General features: G+C 40.1%; 1 protein-coding gene across 4 annotated transcripts in view; it reads left to right on the forward strand.

Annotated features, from left to right (window-relative positions):
- ARHGEF3 (Rho guanine nucleotide exchange factor 3) overlaps positions 1-13,455 on the forward strand; it is a 72,189-nt gene extending 58,734 nt beyond the window's left edge. For all 4 annotated transcript variants that reach the window (XM_008067413.2, XM_021717266.1, XM_021717267.1 and 1 more), the window contains exons 8-10: positions 5,928-6,098; positions 9,048-9,234; positions 11,252-13,455. In XM_008067413.2, coding sequence (XP_008065604.1) covers positions 5,928-6,098; positions 9,048-9,234; positions 11,252-11,604 — 711 coding nt within the window. In that variant the 3' untranslated portion in view covers positions 11,605-13,455. The remainder of the gene's footprint in view (positions 1-5,927; positions 6,099-9,047; positions 9,235-11,251) is intronic.
- The last annotated feature ends 5,699 nt before the right edge of the window (positions 13,456-19,154 follow it).

The following is a 19,154-nucleotide window of genomic DNA, read 5'->3' on the forward strand; positions in this document are numbered from 1 at the left end:
ATTACTGGGAAGAGTGTGATAGAGTTGTCTCTCCTCTCCATATTTCATTCCAGCAAGTGTGTGGTCTGTAGAAATAAAACATTGGGGAACCTGAGCTACTCTAAATAATTACTTTTTTGAAGCACAGGAGCCTGTTCTGAGTTTTACTGCAAAAATCTCTTATTTTTAATACGTAGCCTGAAAATATACTGTTTTGTTCCAAAAGAAAAAACAAACCCCAGTGAGCTAAAGTTTGAGTTTAAAAACCAATAAGAATATGATCATTGACAATATAAAAAGATGTGCCAGTAACCAGTTTCCCTAGTGCATAAAGTGTGAAGTCATTTCAAAAGATTAATCTGCACCTAATTATTCAGACAACTCTGTATGTGAAGCATGGTATACTTGCATTTGAAAATGTTTGCTTACACAGTATAGGCACAAGATTTTTTTTCTCCCCTTTTTTTCAAAATCCACACAGCATTACCCCAGATAAACAGAACTGTTTAGCCCTGGTACTCTTGGGTGCATTGTGAATGTTTGATAAACATAAAACCCATAGTACTAATGTAGCTTGACTTATTTATTCCCTGAATAAATTTCCCATCTATGAAAAGGAAAAAATCAGAGTGCTAAGTAAATTGCTTTCATATCAAGGGAGTTGATTACATTTCAGTTCTATGATTGAATCTAAAAGAGGTCTTTTAATGCAGTGCATAAACTACTGCATATTTGTTAGAATTTCTTAGTAGTGTTTTGAGGGTTGATAGAATTTCCCCCAGAAGGATTTCTTAAAATAGAACCCTGGATATTTAGATACTTCAGAGAATTAGTTGTTTAATGTTTTAAATTTTAAGGAAGGATACAGCCAGAAAACAATGCTACTGACCATCCCCCACCAACCACTGTTCCCCAACTTCTTTAAAAAAAAAATCACTGAAATAAATGGGAAGAACAGTCCTGCCTTTCATGCAGCAACCATGAAGACTGCTATTCTTGGTTCTTGTCAGGAGGCGATGAGTAGATGATATTGTGCCATAAGGGACCAGACAGACAGGACTTTCAGATTTCACTTTGAAGATGATGAATCCAGCATGTGTGGACTTAATCCCTGTGCTGTTATCAGATATCTCTCATCATCTCCCTTTACCAGTCCCTTCCTTCAGTTTGAACCCTGGTGAGAGATGCAACAATACATTTAATTTAAATGCACAACTACTGTGATTGTTTGCTATTGTCAACCTGCTGTATGTAACTTTATTCCTCCCTGAAATCATGCAGAATAAATTCCTCTCAAGAACCAATACAGACAGAGAAGACCCTCATGATATTTAGGTAGCTATAAATACAAAACATTTTTAATAAATGAAAGTAGACCCTAATAGAGTTATTATTATAAATATATAAATAGAATATGGAATGATGATGACATTATTTCCATTGTTTTGTCTCTTTCTATTTTTTCAAACACCAGAGAAAGAAGCAGTATTTGAAAGTAGTCATAGCTAAGAAACGACTGTAGCGTTTGAGTATATTAATCTTCATGTGATATGCCAGCTGTTCAGTTCCTGAGTTAAATTAGGAAATGAACAGATCTTTATGCCTGTAGTGCATCTTCTGGTTTCCCGGGTACAGGCAGAAAATTGACTCAAGTATTGATTAATTCCAGCTGTCCAAGCCTACCTAGTAACAGTTAACTGATAAGATAAACCATAGCAATTGCTGCTAAGTTCTTCAAAAGCAAGGGAAAGTATGCATTCCACTACGTATTAAGGATGTAGAAGCCAGGCTTGGTGGCTCAGCCTGTAATCCCGCACCTTTGGGAGGCTGAGGTGAGTGGATTGCCTGAGCCCGCGGGTTCGAGACCCACCTGGGCAGTGAGACCTCATCTCTACAATAAATCAAAAAATCAGCCGGGCGTGGTAGTGCGTGCCTGTAATTCCGGCTACTCAGAAGGCTGAGGCGGAAGGATCACCGGAGCCCAGCAGGTCGAGGCTGCAGTGACTGGGAGTGGCCACTGCACTCCAGTCTGGGTGACAGAGTGAGACTCCAACTCTTAAAAAAAAAAAAAAAAAATGTAGAAAGGTAAAAGGATTAGTTAGGCATAAAACAATTGCTCTGATACCACCCATATGTTGTTGGATTTTTCCCTTTATTTTTTATTAATAGAGATGGGGTCTTGCTATGTTGCCCAGGCTGCTCTCAAACTCCTGGCCTCAAGTGATCCTCCCACCTTCATCTCCCAAAGTGTTAGGGATTATAGGCATTAGCCACCACACTTGACTAACCTCTCATGTTTTAAGCTTCTTGAGGGCAGGGATACTCTCTCATTTCTTTGAATACTACCACTTAGTCTAATATCGAACAGGTGCTCAACATTAGTTAAATTAATTTGAATGATGAGTCACAGCTTTAGTATAGTGTGTGAATTTTTTTTTTTTTTTTTTTTTGGTCTGTCTTGAAAGTAGCAGTGGCTGAGGGCAGTGGCTCATGCCTGCAATCCCAGCACTTTGGGAGGCTAAGGCAAGAGGATTACTTGAAACTAGGAGTTTGAGAACAGACTAGGCAACATAGTGAGATCTCGTCACTACAAAAACTCAAAAAATTAGTGATGTGGTGGCATGCACCTATTGTCTTAGCTATTCAGGAGGCTGAGGCAGAAGAACCACCCAGGAGGTTGAGGCTGCAGTAAGCTGTGATCGTGCCACTGTACTCCAGTCTAGTCAACAGAGTGAGACCCTGACTAAAAAAAAAAAAAAAAAAAATCAGCCATCCTTGAAAAACCAAGAGGGAGAAGAAAGCAGGGCTATTTATATCAGTTATGATAAAAGACAGTATGTCTTTTTTAAAAAGAGTTTCTACTGTTTATTATTTGTCTTGTGGTAATAAAACTCAGATTGCCAGGCACAGTGGCTCACGCCTGTAATCCCAGCATTTTTGGAGGCAGAGGCGAGAGGATTGCCTGACCCCAGGAATTCGAGACTAGCCTGGGCAATTTGGCAAGACCTCATCTCTACAATAAACAAAAAAATTAGCCAGGCATGGTGGCACATGCCTGTGGGTCCACTACCCAGAAGATTGAGGCGGAAGGATGACCTGAGTCAAGGCTGCAGTGGCCATGAGCATGCCACTATACTCTAGCCTGGGTGACAGAGTGAGACAACAACTAAAAAAAAAAAAAAAATCTCAGATTAATGTTACAGGATTTATATTTAATATTAGGTCAAAGCCCAAAAAGCTTATTTTATGACACTAAAGAACCTGTATTTTTTTAAAAATAATTTTTAAAAAATCAAAGTAGTGCTGGCCGGGCGTGGGGGCTCAGTCTGTAATCACAGCACTTTGGGAGGCTGGTGAGAGGATTGCCTGAGCTCAGGGGTTCGAGACCAGCCTGGGCAACTTGGTGAGACCTCCTCTCTACAATAAATCACACACACACAAAAAACTAGCCAGGTGTGGTGGCGTGCGTCTGTAGTTCCAGCTACTTGGAAGGCTGAGGCGGAAGGATCGCCTAAGCCCAGCAGGTCGAGGCAGCAGTAGCCGTGAGCGTGCCACCGCACTCCAGCCTGGGAGACAAAAAGACTCCAACTCAAATTAAATAAATAAATAAAAGTAGTGCTACCACCAAAATTTTAGAATTAGAGAAAAGAATAAATAAATGATCTTTGAAACTTTTAATAACTACAAAAATGTACAGGTTATACATTAATTAAGGATATGGTCCTTAATTAAGGATATGGTCACCAGACTTCAACTCAGAGCTGTAAGATCTTCTGCCAAACTTGTGTGGAAGTACAAAAGTTATAACTGGGTAATAGTTTTTACCCATTTACTTTGGACAGATGATATCATTTTACTAGCATATGAAAAATAATCACTGAACAATCCTACAGAGAATTTATTACAACCTTAAGACATTACAAGATCTGGTAGCTTCCACTGAGTAAAGGTCTCTTTTAGAACCTTGCTTTTCAGAGGGTTTTTGTGTTAAATAAAATGTGACCAAGAAAGGCCTTAGCAACATTTTCCATCTGTTATTTTCTGTTATCATCACAAGAAAGATGGTACTGTTGCTCTTTTCACTATTAGGGGGCAAATAATCCTGCTGTGAAAGTCATTATTTTGCCTGATTGGTGTCACTGAGTTTTAGTCAACTAATTTTTCATTCCTTTTTTTTCTTTTTTTTTTTTTTTTTTTTTTTTTGAGCTGGAGTCTCACTCTGTCGCCCAGACTGGAGTGCAGTGGCTGCTCCCGGCCACTGCAGCCTCAACCTGCTGGGCCCCGGTGATCCTTCTGCCTCAACGTTCCAAGTAGCTGGAACTACAGGCGCGCGCTACCACGCCCAACTAATTTTTTGATTTATTGTAGAGATGAGGTCTCGCCAAGTTGCCCAGGCGGGTCTCAAACCCGTGGGCTCAGGCAGGCCACTCACCTCAGCCTCCCAAAGCGCGGGATTACAGGCTGAGCCACCGAGCCTGGCTTCCTTTGTTTTCTAATATTGTCTACTATTTAGACATATTATCCATGAGACAGAGTAACATCACATTGGACTGAATACCCATTGATCACATCTCTTGTTTTTGTACTAATGACCTTGCATCCACCATTGCTTTGGAATCTTCTGCCTCTAACTTACTCACATGTGCTATAGACATGGGCATGAGTGTATATATACAGACTATTCCCATAATTACTCCTAATGTCTTTTCTTTCCATTCTTTACAAAACATTTATGTTTTGTCACTAAAAAAAAATCCAAGCCATTTGTTCACACCCAATTTGCAAATATCTTTTATAGATTAGATTGAGCACGTATTGGAAGACCTTGAAACTAGCTTTCAGGTCCCCAAAGACTATCTCTTTTTTAGACCCTTACATTCAGCTTTGTTTTCTCTCATTAACCAGTTTTTTTATATGGCTGCATTTTCAACATTGTGAGCATGTTTTAAAGTGAATGTGGTGGCTCACATCTGTAATCCCAGCCTTTTGAGAGGCTGAGGCAGGTGGATCACTTGAACCCAGAAGTTCGAGACCAGCCTAGGCAAGCTAGAAATGCCTCATCTCTACAAAAAAATTTAAAAATTAGCCAGGCATGGTAGTGCATGTCTGTAGTCCCAACTACTCAGAAAGCTGAGGCAGAAGAATTGTCTGAGCCTGGGAGGCTGAGGCTGCAGTGAGCTGTGATTAGCCACTGCACTCCAGCCTGGGTGACAGAGTGAGATTCAAACTCAAAAAAGGAAAAGAAAAGAAAGAAATGTGTAACCTGGAGCTCGATAGCTAACTCTTGCACATTGAAGACTGTATCTTTTTATTTTTATTTTTTTTGAGTTGGAGTCTTACTCCATTGCCCAGGCTGGAGTGCACTAGCACACTCACAGCCATCCCATCGTTGACCTGCTGGGCTCAGGCGATCCTTCCACCTCACCCTTCCAAGTAGCTGAAACTGCAGGCACATGCTATCACACCCAGCTAATTTTTCATTTATTGTAGAGATGAGGTCTTACCAAGTTGCCCGTGCTGGTCTCTAACCCGTGGGCTCAGGCAGTCTACTCGCCTCAGCCTCCCAAAGTGCTGAGATTATAGGCTGAGTCACCGAGCCCGGCCTCAAAGACTGTGTCTTATTTTTCTTCTCTCAGATAGAATTATGCATCAATATTTTTAAGATATATATTACAAATATCTATGTAGGTGAACTAATAAATGTACATGTATGTATATATGTGTGTGTGTATATATATATGTGTGTGTGTGTATATGTATACAGATGAGTAAATAGATGCAGTATACTAAAAGCATTTTTTCCCCTTTTCCCAAAGCAGCAATTTAGGATAACAGAATTTTAGAATTAGAGCCACATATGTCTTGTTGACCCACTAGGCTGAGTCCCTAAGACTTATTGGATGTTTGCTTACTTTCCCCTATACTTATTTTCCTCTTTGTTTTGATAGATAAACATCATTCAGGGAATTGTGGCAGAAATCAACACCAAGACTGGGGAATCTGAATGCCGCTATTATAAAGAGCGCCTTCTTTACTTGGAAGAAGGCCAGAAAGACTCCCTGATAGACAATTCACGTGTCTTGTGTTGTCATGGCGAACTGAAGAATAATCGAGGCGTGGTAAGTGGTTGCCCTCCTTGAGCAGTCCCATCCTGGGCCTCCCCAGCCCTAATGCATTTGATACTGAGTCTCCTTCCCTATTTAGGGTCATGTTCTTTTAAACAAAAACTGCTTTTCCGGTGTCATTTATATCACAGGATCATATATATGTATATTCATTCATTTTTTTTTTTTAAGGTTTAATGCCACAGACCAGTACATATTCAGAAAGAATCTTGAAAACTCACGTATGGTTGCCAGCTATTTATTTTGTTTGGTTATGACCTTGGAAAACAAATACAGAAAAGTTAGCATCTTTCACTTTGATTTCATAAAACAAAGGGTAATTTTAACAAGATGTTAAAAGGATTTAATCTTCGAAAAACCTAGCTTTTACATCAAATGTGTTTAGCTTTATGAGAAGCTCTTTTCTTTTTCATGGATTGGGACTCATCTACAGAATAGCATTTTGAGACCTTTATTGTTTTGTTTGTTTTTTAATAATAACCTGTCTTCCATTGGCTGCATATCTAGCTCTGACTTGTAGACACCCCATTTCCTGGCTTTTATTCCTGAGTAGATATTGAAGTTGTTCTTCCTATGCTATTGTATCAACCATGCAAATCTCCACAGGAGCACTTACTACAGTGGGTTGCAATTCTGTCTGTCAGTATATTTCATGATATAGTGTTCTTTTAGGGTAGGAACTGTGCTTTGTCACCCCTAGAACCTATTATGGGTACCTGGCACATACTGGGCATTCAGTGAATGAATACTTATTTAACAGAAGGATGATTTTGAGTTATATCATTCAATTCACCAGGTTGTTTGTATGTATAGCCAGTAGAAAGTGTGTGTGTGTGTGTGTGTGTGTGTTTTAAATTCTGTGTTGAAATAGCCTTTGAAAGAGAGGGTCTCAGCCAGGCACAGTGGCTCACATCTGTAATCCCAGCATTTCGGGAGACAGAGGCGAGAGGATTACCAGAGCTCAGGGTTCGAGACCAGTCTGAGCAACATGGCAAGACCTCATCTCTACAATAAATAAAAAAATCAGCCACGCATGGTGGCACATGCCTGTGGTTCCTGCTACTTGGAAGACTGAGGTGAAAGAATCACCTGAGCCCAGCAGGTCAAGGCTGTGGTGGCTGTGAGTGTGCTACTGCACTCCAGCCTGGGCGACAGAGTTACACTACAACTCAAAAAAAAAAAAAAAAGCGGGGGGGGGGGTCCTCCATTTTTGTTGTATTTCATCTTCAGTATCTAGCCAACCCTTAGAATGAAAACTAAAACTAGATTGAAGTTTTCTTAATAAGGCTTTGATAATTCAAGGGATACCCTTTTGGCCTGGACTGAGCTGACTTGGAAATGTTACTTAAAATTAGTGAGTACCCATAGCTAATTTTGTGCTGATAGTACAAATGATCATGAATGGTATAATAAATGTAAGGAGTAGTGAAGATAGGAAAAAAAAAAAAAAGAAATTATTGAGTACCTATCATAGCCCATTATCAGGGTTGCTGTGGGTTCAGCCAGCTGATGGTGCGGTCGGGTAATGAGATCTGTTGAGTCTGCTGCTTAAAGACGTGCATCTGTGGGACTAGAGAGATGATTGCTAGAAAGCTGCATTCTGTTTCTTGCTTATTCTCAGAAAGCACCAGCAGACTTCTAATATCTGACACTTGGCTCCTTGAATGTTCTTTCTAGGAAGGCCTGTAAGAAATCAAGAACTGCATTGCTGCACAGGGTGTAGGGCCTATTCTCTTTCTGTACATCTGTCAAGGACTGAGGACTCTCTGGTTGGATGTGCCTAGAGGATTAAAGATAAACTCTTAATTCATATTGCCTGCAGATAGATGTTTGAGAGCAAAGATAATTGTTGGGGTGGGAGGTTTGTTGTTTTTCCCCCAGTAGAGTTGTGAAGGTCATTGGGAACAAAGTCCTGTGTCAGAAAAAAGAAAAAAGCACAGTAGTTTGAGGGCAAAAACGAGCTGAGGCTAACAAGAGGAACTCTCAATGAACATTCATAAATGAGTCATATTTTTTAAAAGCTGCCTAGACAATCTGAATTCAAACTGCCTGCTTTGGCTAGAAGGTTGATTGGCGTAGAAACAGTGTAAAAATCCCCGATTATACTTTGCATAAAATGATGACTAACTTCTTCCTTCCCCTGCCCCCAAAAGAAAATTCTTTTTTTTCTTTTTTTTAAGCCAGAGTCTCACTCTGTTGCCCAGGCTAGAATGCAGTGGCACTCTCACGGCCTCCCCAGCATGGACCTGCTGGGCTCAGGCGATCCTTCCCCATCAGCCTTCAAAGTAGCCGGAACTACAGGTGCACACTACCATGTCCAGCTAATTTTTTGGTATATTGTAGAAATGAGGTCTTACCAAGTTGCCCAGGCTGGACTTGAACCGCTGGGCTCAGTCATTTCTCCCACCTTGACCTCCCAAAGTGCTGGGATTACAGACTTGAGCCACCACACCTGGCCAAGAAAATTCTTAACACATTCTTTCTACCACCACCACCCCCAAAAAGCCTTTAACTTGATTATTTTATGTTTCACTCTGTTTTTCAATCTTTTTAAATATACATTTCATTCCCAACAGTCAAGATTTGGTTGGATTTTGTTCAGTTTCTTTTTTTGGGGTAGGGGGTAATAGAAGCTTGGGGGTAGTGTGGTATCTGCACAGGTTGTAAATTGCAATGTGATTTGGGATCCTGGAGTTGGCAGCCCTGGCTGCGGGTATCTGTAGGCAGAGAGACTTTCTCCAGTGGGTCGCTAAGGAGGTATTTCTATAGAAACAGCAATGGATAGATATATCTGGAATGCCTCAGATCTACCCATCTTCTGTTCTTCTGGAGGTAGATTCAAGCCTAGTAGCTCATAATTCAGTATGAACCCGGTATTGGGAACCTTTCTATTAACAGAGGTCCAAAAATCAACTCATTAGGTTGTTGATTCTTTTCTCCTAGAAACTGCATGTTTTCCTGTTCCAAGAGGTGCTTGTGATCACTCGAGCCATCACCCACAATGAGCAGCTCTGCTACCAATTATACCGTCAACCAATTCCTGTGAAGGACCTCCTGCTGGAAGACCTGCAGGATGGAGAAGTGAGACTTGGTGGCTCCCTGCGTGGGGCATTCAGCAACAATGAGAGAAGTACGCATGGCAGTTGGGGTTGACCTGTTGAGTGTGTTTGGTCATGGTAGTTTGGAGGGAGTGGCTGGCTGGTGGAAAGAGAAGAGCCACAACCTTGAAGTCAAACTGCACTTGAATGTCTCGTCACTTACTGGTTGTGTAACCTTATTTAACTCCTGTGATCCTCTGTTTCCCATCTGTAAAATGGAGATGCATACTACCTCCTTCATAAGGTTGTTATAAGAATTAAGATACTGTAAATGAGCCTATCTGCACATGGTTGGTGCTTCTTAAGCCCCCTTTCTCTGTCTCCTTCTATTAGATAAAAACATGCTTAATGGCAGGTAGTCTTTATGGCTACCAGTTGCATTATGATGAGTTTTATACTTGAGCTGGCAGACTCGTCTCTAAAGAGACATAATAATGGTCAACTGAATGTGGGTTCATCTGTTACATTACTCAAATGCACTTCTCTGACTCGAGACTAATAAAGAAATTAACCAAAAGAAGTTAAGATAACTGTGTCTATTGAGTATCCTCCATGTCAAGCATCAAGTGTCAAGCACTGTTCTAGACACTAGTATAGAGTGGTAAACCAAGCAGTTACCTTCCTTGCCCTATGGAGCTCACATTGTGATGGAGGAGACAGATCATTAACAAATAACTATTCTAGGTACTGTTAAGAAAATTAAACCTCAGTAAGAAGATAGAGAGGGATGGCAGTAGGGGATCCATTTTAGATGGGAGGACTTTTTTGAGAAAGTAACATTTGAGCCTCCTGGGTTAACATAGGCATCATATTGTTATTTGTTAATGATCTGCCTCCTACCTATTAATCAATACCACTATCAGTGGTAATAGTAGTAAAAATAAGAGCTCATAATCTTGAATACTGTCTATGTGCCATGCCTTGTATAAGCACTTACAGGTATTGTCTCATCTATTCCTCCTAACGAACTTATAAGGTAGGTTCTTGTTGTTTTACACATTTTATAAATAAGTAAGCTAAGATACAGTGGAGGTAAGGCACTTGCCCAAGATCAAAGGGTTGAGTCTAAATTTAAGGGACAGATATTATCTTCTAGCCAAAGATGGCTAGTGGTGAAATATTTGGGTCTATTCCGCCTCTGTTGCTTAAATGGTGGATCCCAGTCCATTGGCTACAGTGTTAGTACAGAGAGACTGACTGCAGATGCTTCCATGAACCAAGCATTGCATGTGAAACGCAGGGCCCACGAAGTTCATTAGGTTTTTGTTAGGTTAAATAAAATGTCTTCCATATTGTACACTATTTTTTAAATGCATGTAACTCCCATGAGGTAATTAAAATGTAATTTCATTTTAAAACAAAACCATTCTTAGTGCTTACAGAAAAAAATTTTTGTTTAAAAAAAATAAACAAATTTGTCTTTACATATCTTCTCAATCATTGTATACTAAGCATATAGTTGCTCTCATGTGGAGAAACCTGGGCATGTTTTGATGTTACAAAGCACCTTAAGCTGGAAAAAGCTCTAGCTTGAAGCACTTGTTGAAATTCCAGATTACTAGATCCACCTTACCTCTATAAAATCAGAATCTCTGAGGGTAGAAACTGGTGGTCTGTTTTTTGCTTTTGTTTTTAAGATAAGATCTCTCTAATGTTGCCCAAGCTAGTCTCGAACTCTTGGCCTCAAGCAGTCCTCCCACCTCAGCCTCCTGAGGGGAATCTGTGCTTTTAACAAGCTTGCCCTAGGGATTTTGCTTTGTAGCCAAGTTTGGTAACTAGTACTCTGGAATACCCTGAATCACAAAATTTAAGTTGTTCCAAGATGATATCTACCTGCTAGTTTCTGAGAACAATGAGAGCAACTGAGAGCTAGACTTGTGTCAACTCCAACTGACTGATGGAGTGAGCTATGTCCTGGATCAGGGGACACATTTTGTAATCAGCAATGTCTGCCATGGTACTGGGAGTTAGTGTCACAACATGTGTTATCTTTGGCCTGGGGAAATACCTATACATTGACCTTTTTTTCCACATACTTTTCATTTCTAGTTAAAAACTTCTTCAGAGTAAGTTTCAAGAATGGATCCCAAAGTCAGACGCACTCACTACAAGCCAATGACACCTTCAACAAACAGCAGTGGCTCAACTGTATTCGTCAAGCCAAAGAAACAGTTCTGTGTGCTGCTGGGCAGGCTGGGGTGATTGACACCGAGGGATCTTTCCTAAGTCCCACTACTGGGAGCAGAGAGCCACAGGGAGAAACAAAACTTGAGCAGATGGACCAATCGGACAGTGAGTCAGACTGTAGTATGGACACGAGTGAGGTCAGCCTCGACTGTGAGCGCATGGAACAGACAGACTCTTCCTGTGGGAACAGCAGGCACGTTGAAAGCAACGTCTGACAGAAGCATGTGCACTTCCTGGAAGTAGCCCTGTGTCTTACCTGTACAGTATTTGCATTCCACACATGGAACAGTTTGGAGAAGCACTTTTTAATACTTTTGTGACTATGTTGGCCCAGTCTCTTGTATCTGTACCTTTGTCCCTAGTACTGTAACTGCCAGTGTGTCTGTGTAAGCTGGAATCTGTGGCAACCGTTACCCTGTATTGTATTCACAAGAGTCTGGATGGATGGAGAGGTACTTGAACAAGTTACTTTCAATTGTCCTGCTGGATTTTTAAAAATAGTTCAAACAAACAAACAAACCTGCTGTTTTGCATAGATTGCTTGAAGAGTCCTTCTTCCTGTGCTTCTCTAGTGCTTTTCCAGCTCTTTGATGTGGTAGCTGATGGCATGGAACTTAGAAAGCCTTGCAAACAGGGTAAGAGGAAGTCACTAGTGTATCAGGATGGCATTGGAGAGAGAATCAGGGAAAGTCAATCCTTGAAGTGATCTTGTTTTCACATTATTCAACCAGAAAGCATGAAAACATCCCTGGAGATTCTGAAAGCTTAATTTTGCAAAGGAAGAAACATTGTCTGAATCTTGCAATTTCATTCAGTGCTAATTTGATGCAAGAATCTATTAGGACATGAAATGAAAGTTGACCTTAAAAGGGCTAGGACAAAAGCAGCTGCTAGCTCTGAATCTTTAACTGAACTGTGTGTGGTACCAGGAGGTATCTCTCATAGTTGGTGGCTAACCTAAAACATCAGAACAGAACCCAAAGGGCCTGGGAAAACCTGCCAGGATAATGAGAAGGTCCTGTCTTTATTGTGTTTTATCTACCTAGGCCTACTCTTATTTTAGAGTGAATGAAGTGACAAAGAAAAGAGGCTATGACTGTCAGTGACTCTGGTTATAGAAACATATGAGAGGAAGAATTTGGAATGAGAAGCACTTCATCAGAACGTTCTGTGGGAACCATTAAAAGAGAAAAGCATGGTCCAGTGCCTTCTGAAAAAGGCCAGAGCCTTGGGTTTTCCTGTCTGCTTTTGGGTTGTCAATCTGCCGTCTCTGGTTCTGTGCTATAATCAGAATTGTAATTCCATTCTCCAGAGGCCCATTTCATTAATTCTGATTCATGAGGAACAGTTAGCCAAACTAGTATCCTCTTGTCCAGGCTTGATTCACAGTTCAGGGTAAAGTGCAGACCCTAAAAAATACTTACCTAAGTTCCCAGAAAAGCTTCCTGTGAGTGTAAATATTAAGGATTACCTGTGCAAAATTATACCCACACCAGCACTAGTAATAATGATTCTAAATTATTGCCAAAAAGGTTTTTTTTTAATCTTCTGTGTCTTTCAAGTTTACAGAAAAAAAGCAGTAAATACAATGTCATTTTATTATGTACATATATCATGTGCATTCAAAGAAGCTGTGTGACAAGATATATCAATATAAAAACAAGGTATATTACTTTATTATTTTTCAAAAACAAAAAATATGGTGGTCAACTTTACCCTGTAAAACTTATTTCTGTATTTATAGATTTTAAACATGGTGAATTTTTTCTATTACAAGTTTATTTAAAACTGCTTTATTTCTCAAATTGTTGTCGATTTAGCAAGTGAGTGAACCTACTGCAGACAGAAGCAGAGGAAAGCCAAGAAAAGCCATCTGATGGTGAAGAAAAGAATGAAACATTCTTTGCAGAAGCCATCAGCCACTTTGGCTAATGTGTTGAGAAAAAAGGTTTGTCACGTATTAGCCTATGGAAAGAAAGTCAGTGTTTTGATGAAATGAATGTTTTTGTATAATGGCCTTAAACTTTTCTGGAAGCATTTCAAATAAATTGCATTAAAATGTCGTCCTCCTCGTGTACAGTGTTTGCCCTACAAACATCACATTTCAGCTGTCCTCCTGGAGAGGTTCTTTCTGAAATTTTTGCTTGTGGTTTCCAAATACAAATTTTAAAATAGGGTACAGATTGAAATAAATGCTTTGATTTGTTCTCTCAAAACTTTTGCAGAAGTCATGTTTCTAAGACCTGGTTTTTCAAGCATTCTCTATTCAGTCATTTATTCATTTTTAATAACTATCTTGAATCCATACTGAATATAGAATTAAGAGATAAGTCATAGTTGTTATAGACAAGAAGTGTTGAATCTCACTGGTAATATAGGTAACTGTTAATGGATTTGAGGCTAAATAAAAGAAGGCAAATTTCATTTTGAAATTCTTACTGATATTTGAGTCCAGTTTTTCTTTAACTATAAGAGTTCATTGGTGGTTTTTTTCTTTTTGAGAAACTTGCCCACGGCAGGTCTTTACACCATGAATCTCCTTTTTTCCTTCTGTTCTTCTTACTAACAAACTCTGTTTTAAAACTTAAAAACAAACAAACAAACAAAAGAGGAGTTCATTTTATTTCCTACAAAGAGTAGTTTTCAGATGAAAAGGCTAAACTGTTTTAAGCTGTTGGTATCCAATTCTCAATAGCACACTGGCCCAATAAGTCTTATCTTTATAATAAGCTCTCACTATTTTCTTTAACATACTGTTAATTCCCACATTAGGCAAGATATTCACATAAATAAATGTAAGTCCAAATTTTTTCCCAAATGAAAATTCACTTCTCATTCCCCTCCTCTTTTTCTTCTTTCTCCTTTTTTGTCCTTGTTCTACTTCAGTGTTGCTGTGGAGAGTCCCTCCAATTTTCACTCCTATGATCATAATGACTGTTAATATTAGAGGATCTATTTTTACTAGTATGTTAGAAAATGTTTGCACTGACTTTTTTTTTTTTTTTTTGAGTCAGAGTCTCACTCTGTTGCCCAGGCTGGAGTGTGGTGGCACACTCACGGCCACCACAGCCTCGACCTGCTGGGCTCAGGCGATCCTTCCATTGCAGCCTTCCAAGGAGCTGGAACCACAGGAGCATGCCACTACACCTGGCTAATTTTATTTGTTGTAGAGGTGAGATCTCGCCATGTTGCCCAGGCTGGTCTCAAACCCATGGGCTCAGGCAATCCTCTCACCTCCAACTCCCAAAGTACTGGGATTACAAAGTGCTGGCCACCATGCCCAGCATGCACTGACATTTTGTGAGTTAGTACAAATGACTGAGGTCTAAATGGTTTTCTTCGGTCTATTTTGAAGATGTTATTTTACACACAAGTAGATGTAATCCTTGCCGTCTAAATGAAAAGTCATAAGCAGTGAACAGAGCCACAACTAACAATTTTGTGCAAAATTAGAGTATGGTTTCAGCTTCTGGGTTGTGGTCACCTCCAATGACTGCTTTAGTTTCCACTCCCAGCATAGTCTGCAGCAGCTAAGAATGCCCAACTCTTCATAACCACAGTCCTGTTTGAACAAAGGCTGTGTGGTTACAGGAAACTACAACCCACCATCTTGGTGCGCAAGCTGTCAACTTTCCATTTACATTCTGTCCATGTCCATTTTTTTACTAATTTTCCAAAAGCCTGAAAACTCTCCAGAAGATTTGGTGAAGAGAATGGCCATTCAATTTCACTCAGGTCAGTTTCTCCTACATGGCTCTCCTTGGCACTGAAAAACTAGACACTGAATACCCTCTCTTACTGATGCAGTTGATTCATTTAATTCATGTCATCTTGCTTATTGACAGAATTCTACAGTTACAGTAAAGGGAATTGAAAGAGGATCCCCCAAGCCCAAACCTACCAGTAGGAATCTGAAGATCATGAAAATTTAAAGCCTTGTCCATATAAACACACAATGAAAAAAGGTTCCTGTATTCACAGCGCCTTAAGTATATTTAGGCAAACGAGTTTGAAAAAAAAAAAAATCATAGCTCATGATAACTCTTTTCTCTAGACCTGGTAGGCATATCAGCTGCACAGATTACTCAAGGCAGTTCATCAGCTGACCTGGGGGAATAGCCAAGAATTAGAAACCGGTGCATTCTAATTTTGAGACTTAGTCATTTAGCTTAGGAAACTGGACATGCATTCCAAAGCTTGTCCACTTACACATACATATTCATGTAAAAACACAGCTAAGTATTTATAACTGTGCTACCTCATCAATGAAATGTTTGAAGAATGATATCTTGTTGGTGTTCTATCCTGCATCTGCTTCTGTGACAGCACACTGAACACCTTAGCCCATTTAAATAGTAAAACAGTATGTGAAATCACTCTGAAAACTAATAAGAGCTAGTTGTTTTCACTGTTATTTAACAATCACTTTTAATTTTGTGCATGTTATGAAATTCTCAAAAGTGTGGCCTTGGCCTGGGTCCTTTTCACTTGTGCTGCATACTTGAGGAGACTTCTCAATCTGGAGAATCTGGGTTTTTTTTTTTTTTTTAATTGTAGAAACGAGGCCTTGTCAAGTTGCCCAGGTTGGTCTCGAACCCGCAGGACTCAGGCAATCCACTCACCTTGGTCTCCCAAAGTGCTGGGATTACAGACTGTTCTTACTTTCTGTTTCTTTATATTTTGTTCTATTCTCAGATCACCTCACTTTTTATTCTAACCCTTCTATTAATTTGAGGAGAGGGTTGCCATCTTCATTTTTATTCCTAAAAGTTTTTCCTTTTTCTGTCATTGTTTCTATACTTAGAGTATCCCTGTTTGTATTTAGTAAAGGCAGTATCTTCGCTAAACTCCCTGAAGGTATTATATTTTAGTTGAATTTTCTTCTTGCATCGTTTGTTTATCTGGGGATAACTCATAGGAATGTTGGGAGGATTAAATGTACTAATACATCTAAAGTACTTAGAATTGTGCTATGTCAGGTATTTTTGTTTACCTCTCCAAATCTGTATCTACGTTGCTCCACCCTTCTACATGCCTGTGTGATCTCTATGTACTTCAACAATGGGCTCTCTCGCCTGAAGTTTCTGGTGTGATGTGGCAAAATGAAAATCCTTGAATAACAGTGAGAGGAACAAGATTGAATTGGAGCTTTCATCCCCCCAGCTCCCTCCTGAAGGACTGCCTTGGGCTGGCTCCATCTCTTATCAGGAAGTCACAGCTCCTCTCAAGGAGTCCTCTCTGAGCTCCCTTAACCTTTCCAGTCTAAGATGGTAACAACCCCACTGTCATTAGCCCCAGGATATTGTATTGTCCCTACACCCTGCCCACAGCTTTATATAAAATCTCTATAAAACCCATCTACTTTATTATTGTTTTTTCTTTATTTTAAAGATGTAGAGTACAATTCAGGGTTAGGTATACAAATGTTCATTGTGCAGGAACCCTTGTTGATGAGGTGTGCCCCTCCTTCCCCTGGCAGTTTCCCTCAACTGCCAATCGCACCCCCCCTCCCCTGGCAGCTTCCCACTACTGCTAATCCCTTTCTTACAGTATTATGATAATTGTTCAAGATCTGCTTATGAGTGAGAACAAAGGTACTCTGTTCTTTATTTCTGTGATAGATCACTGAGTATGATAGATTCTAAATCCATCCAAGTTGCTGCGAAGTCCATATGTTTGTCCTCCTTTATGGTTACATAATATTCCATTGTACCACATTTTTAAAATCCAGTCTAGCCGGGCTCGGTGACTCAGCCTGTAATCCCGTGTCTTGGGAGGCTGAGGTGAGTGGATTGCCTGAGCCCGCGGGTTCGAGACCCGCCTGGGCAGCGAGACCTCATCTCTACAATAAATCAAAAAAAAAATCAGCCGGGCATGGTAGCGCATGCCTGTAATTCCGGCTACTCGGAAGGCTGAGGCGGAAGGATCGCCGGAGCCCAGCAAGTCGAGGCTGCAGTGGCCGGGAGCGGCCACGGCACTCAAGTCTGGGCAACGGAGTGAGACCCCAACTCAAAAAAAAAAGAATCTTTATAAAATCCAGTCTAGCTTCGATGGGCAGTATGGTTGGTTCTATGTTTTCGCTATTACGAATAGAGCTGCAACAAACGCATGTGCAGGTGTCTTTTTGGTAGGATAACTTGAGTTCCTCTGGGTATATTCCCAATAGGGGGATTGCTGGGTCATTTGGCAGGTCAATTTCTAGTTCTTCCAGAAATCACCACACTGTCTTCCAAAGAGGTTACACTAGTTTGCATTCCCACCAGCAGTGTAGAAGTGTTCCTTTTTCTCCACATCCTCACCAGCATCTGTTGTTGTTTGTTTTATTAATGATGGCCATTCTTACTGGACTTAGGTGTCATGTCAGCGTGGTTTTGATTTGCATTTCTCTGATGATTAGTGAGGGTGAGCACTTTTTCATGTGTTTGTTGGTTGCCTGTATACCTTCTTTTGAGAAATGTTTGTTCATGTCTTTTGCCCACTTTTCTTTTCTTTTCTTTTCTTTGAAAGTGGGATTTATTGAGAGGACAGAAAAACTCCCACAGTGGGAGTTACCTTTGCCCACTTTTTAATGGGGTTGTTTTTTTCCTTTCAGTGCGTTTGAGTTCCTTGTAGATCCTAGATGTTAGGCCTTTGTCAGATATACAGTTGGCAATATTTTTTTCCCATTCTGTAGGCTGTCTCCCCACTCTCTTGATGGTTTCTTTTGCTTTGCAGAAGTTTGTCGGTTTGATGAGATCCCACTTGTCTATCTTATCTCTTATGATATGGGCACTCAGGGTTATGATCAGGAATTGGTTGCCAGTTCCAATTTCCATAGGGTGTCTCCTGCATTTTTTAAGATTCTTATAGTTTGAGGTTTTACATTTAGGTCTTTGATCCATTTAGAGTTAATTTTTGTGTATGGTGATAGGTAGGGGTCCTGTTTCAATCTTCTGCATGCGATCACCCAGTTTTCAGCAAGATTTACTGAATAGGTAGGTTCTCCTCTCCCCAGTGGTTGTTGTTGGAGGCTTTGTCAAAGATGAGTTGGTTAAGAAATTGAGGCTTTGCTTCCAGAATATCTATACTGTTCCATTGGTCCATATGCCTGTTCTTGTACCGATACCAAGCTGTTTTGATTACTGTAGCCTTATAGTAAAGTTTGAAGTCTGGAAGTGTGATACCTCCTGCTTTGTTTCTTTTGCTAAGGATTGTTTTGTCTATTCGTGGTCGTTTATGTTTCCATATGAATTTCTGTATTGTCATTTCCAGGTCTGGGAAGAATGATGTTGGTAATTTAATGAGTATTGTGTTGAGTCTGTAGATTGCCTTTGGTAGGATGGACATCTTAACAATGTTGATTCTTCCTATCTATGAACATGGAATATTTTTCCATTTGTGTCTTCTTGGATTTCTTTGAGCAGTGTTTTGTAGTTCTCATTGTAAAGGTCTTTCACTTCTCTGGTTAGGAAGGTGCCGAGGTATTTCATTTCTTTTATGGCTATTGTGAATGGGATTGTGCTTTTTATTTGAAAACTCTCCTACTTTAAATATGTTACAGTTGAAAATGCTGCTGAACCTCTGATGGATGCTGATGCCTGATATAGTAAGCACTATAATGTATATATTACCAACATGATTAAAGTTATCATTCCACCATTTGCTTTCCATTTTCACATGTTGTGGTTCATAGATAAACAGAGCTTTGGATTCATCAAAGATGGATTTTGTGTTTCTATTTCTTGTTTAGGTTGTGATGGAAGCTGGGTGTGGTGGGTCATGCCTG

The sequence above is a fragment of the Carlito syrichta genome, unplaced genomic scaffold, assembly GCF_000164805.1.
Source record: "Carlito syrichta isolate Samal-C Ts95f unplaced genomic scaffold, Tarsius_syrichta-2.0.1 Scaffold309583, whole genome shotgun sequence".
In the NCBI taxonomy this organism is placed as follows: domain Eukaryota; kingdom Metazoa; phylum Chordata; class Mammalia; order Primates; family Tarsiidae; genus Carlito; species Carlito syrichta.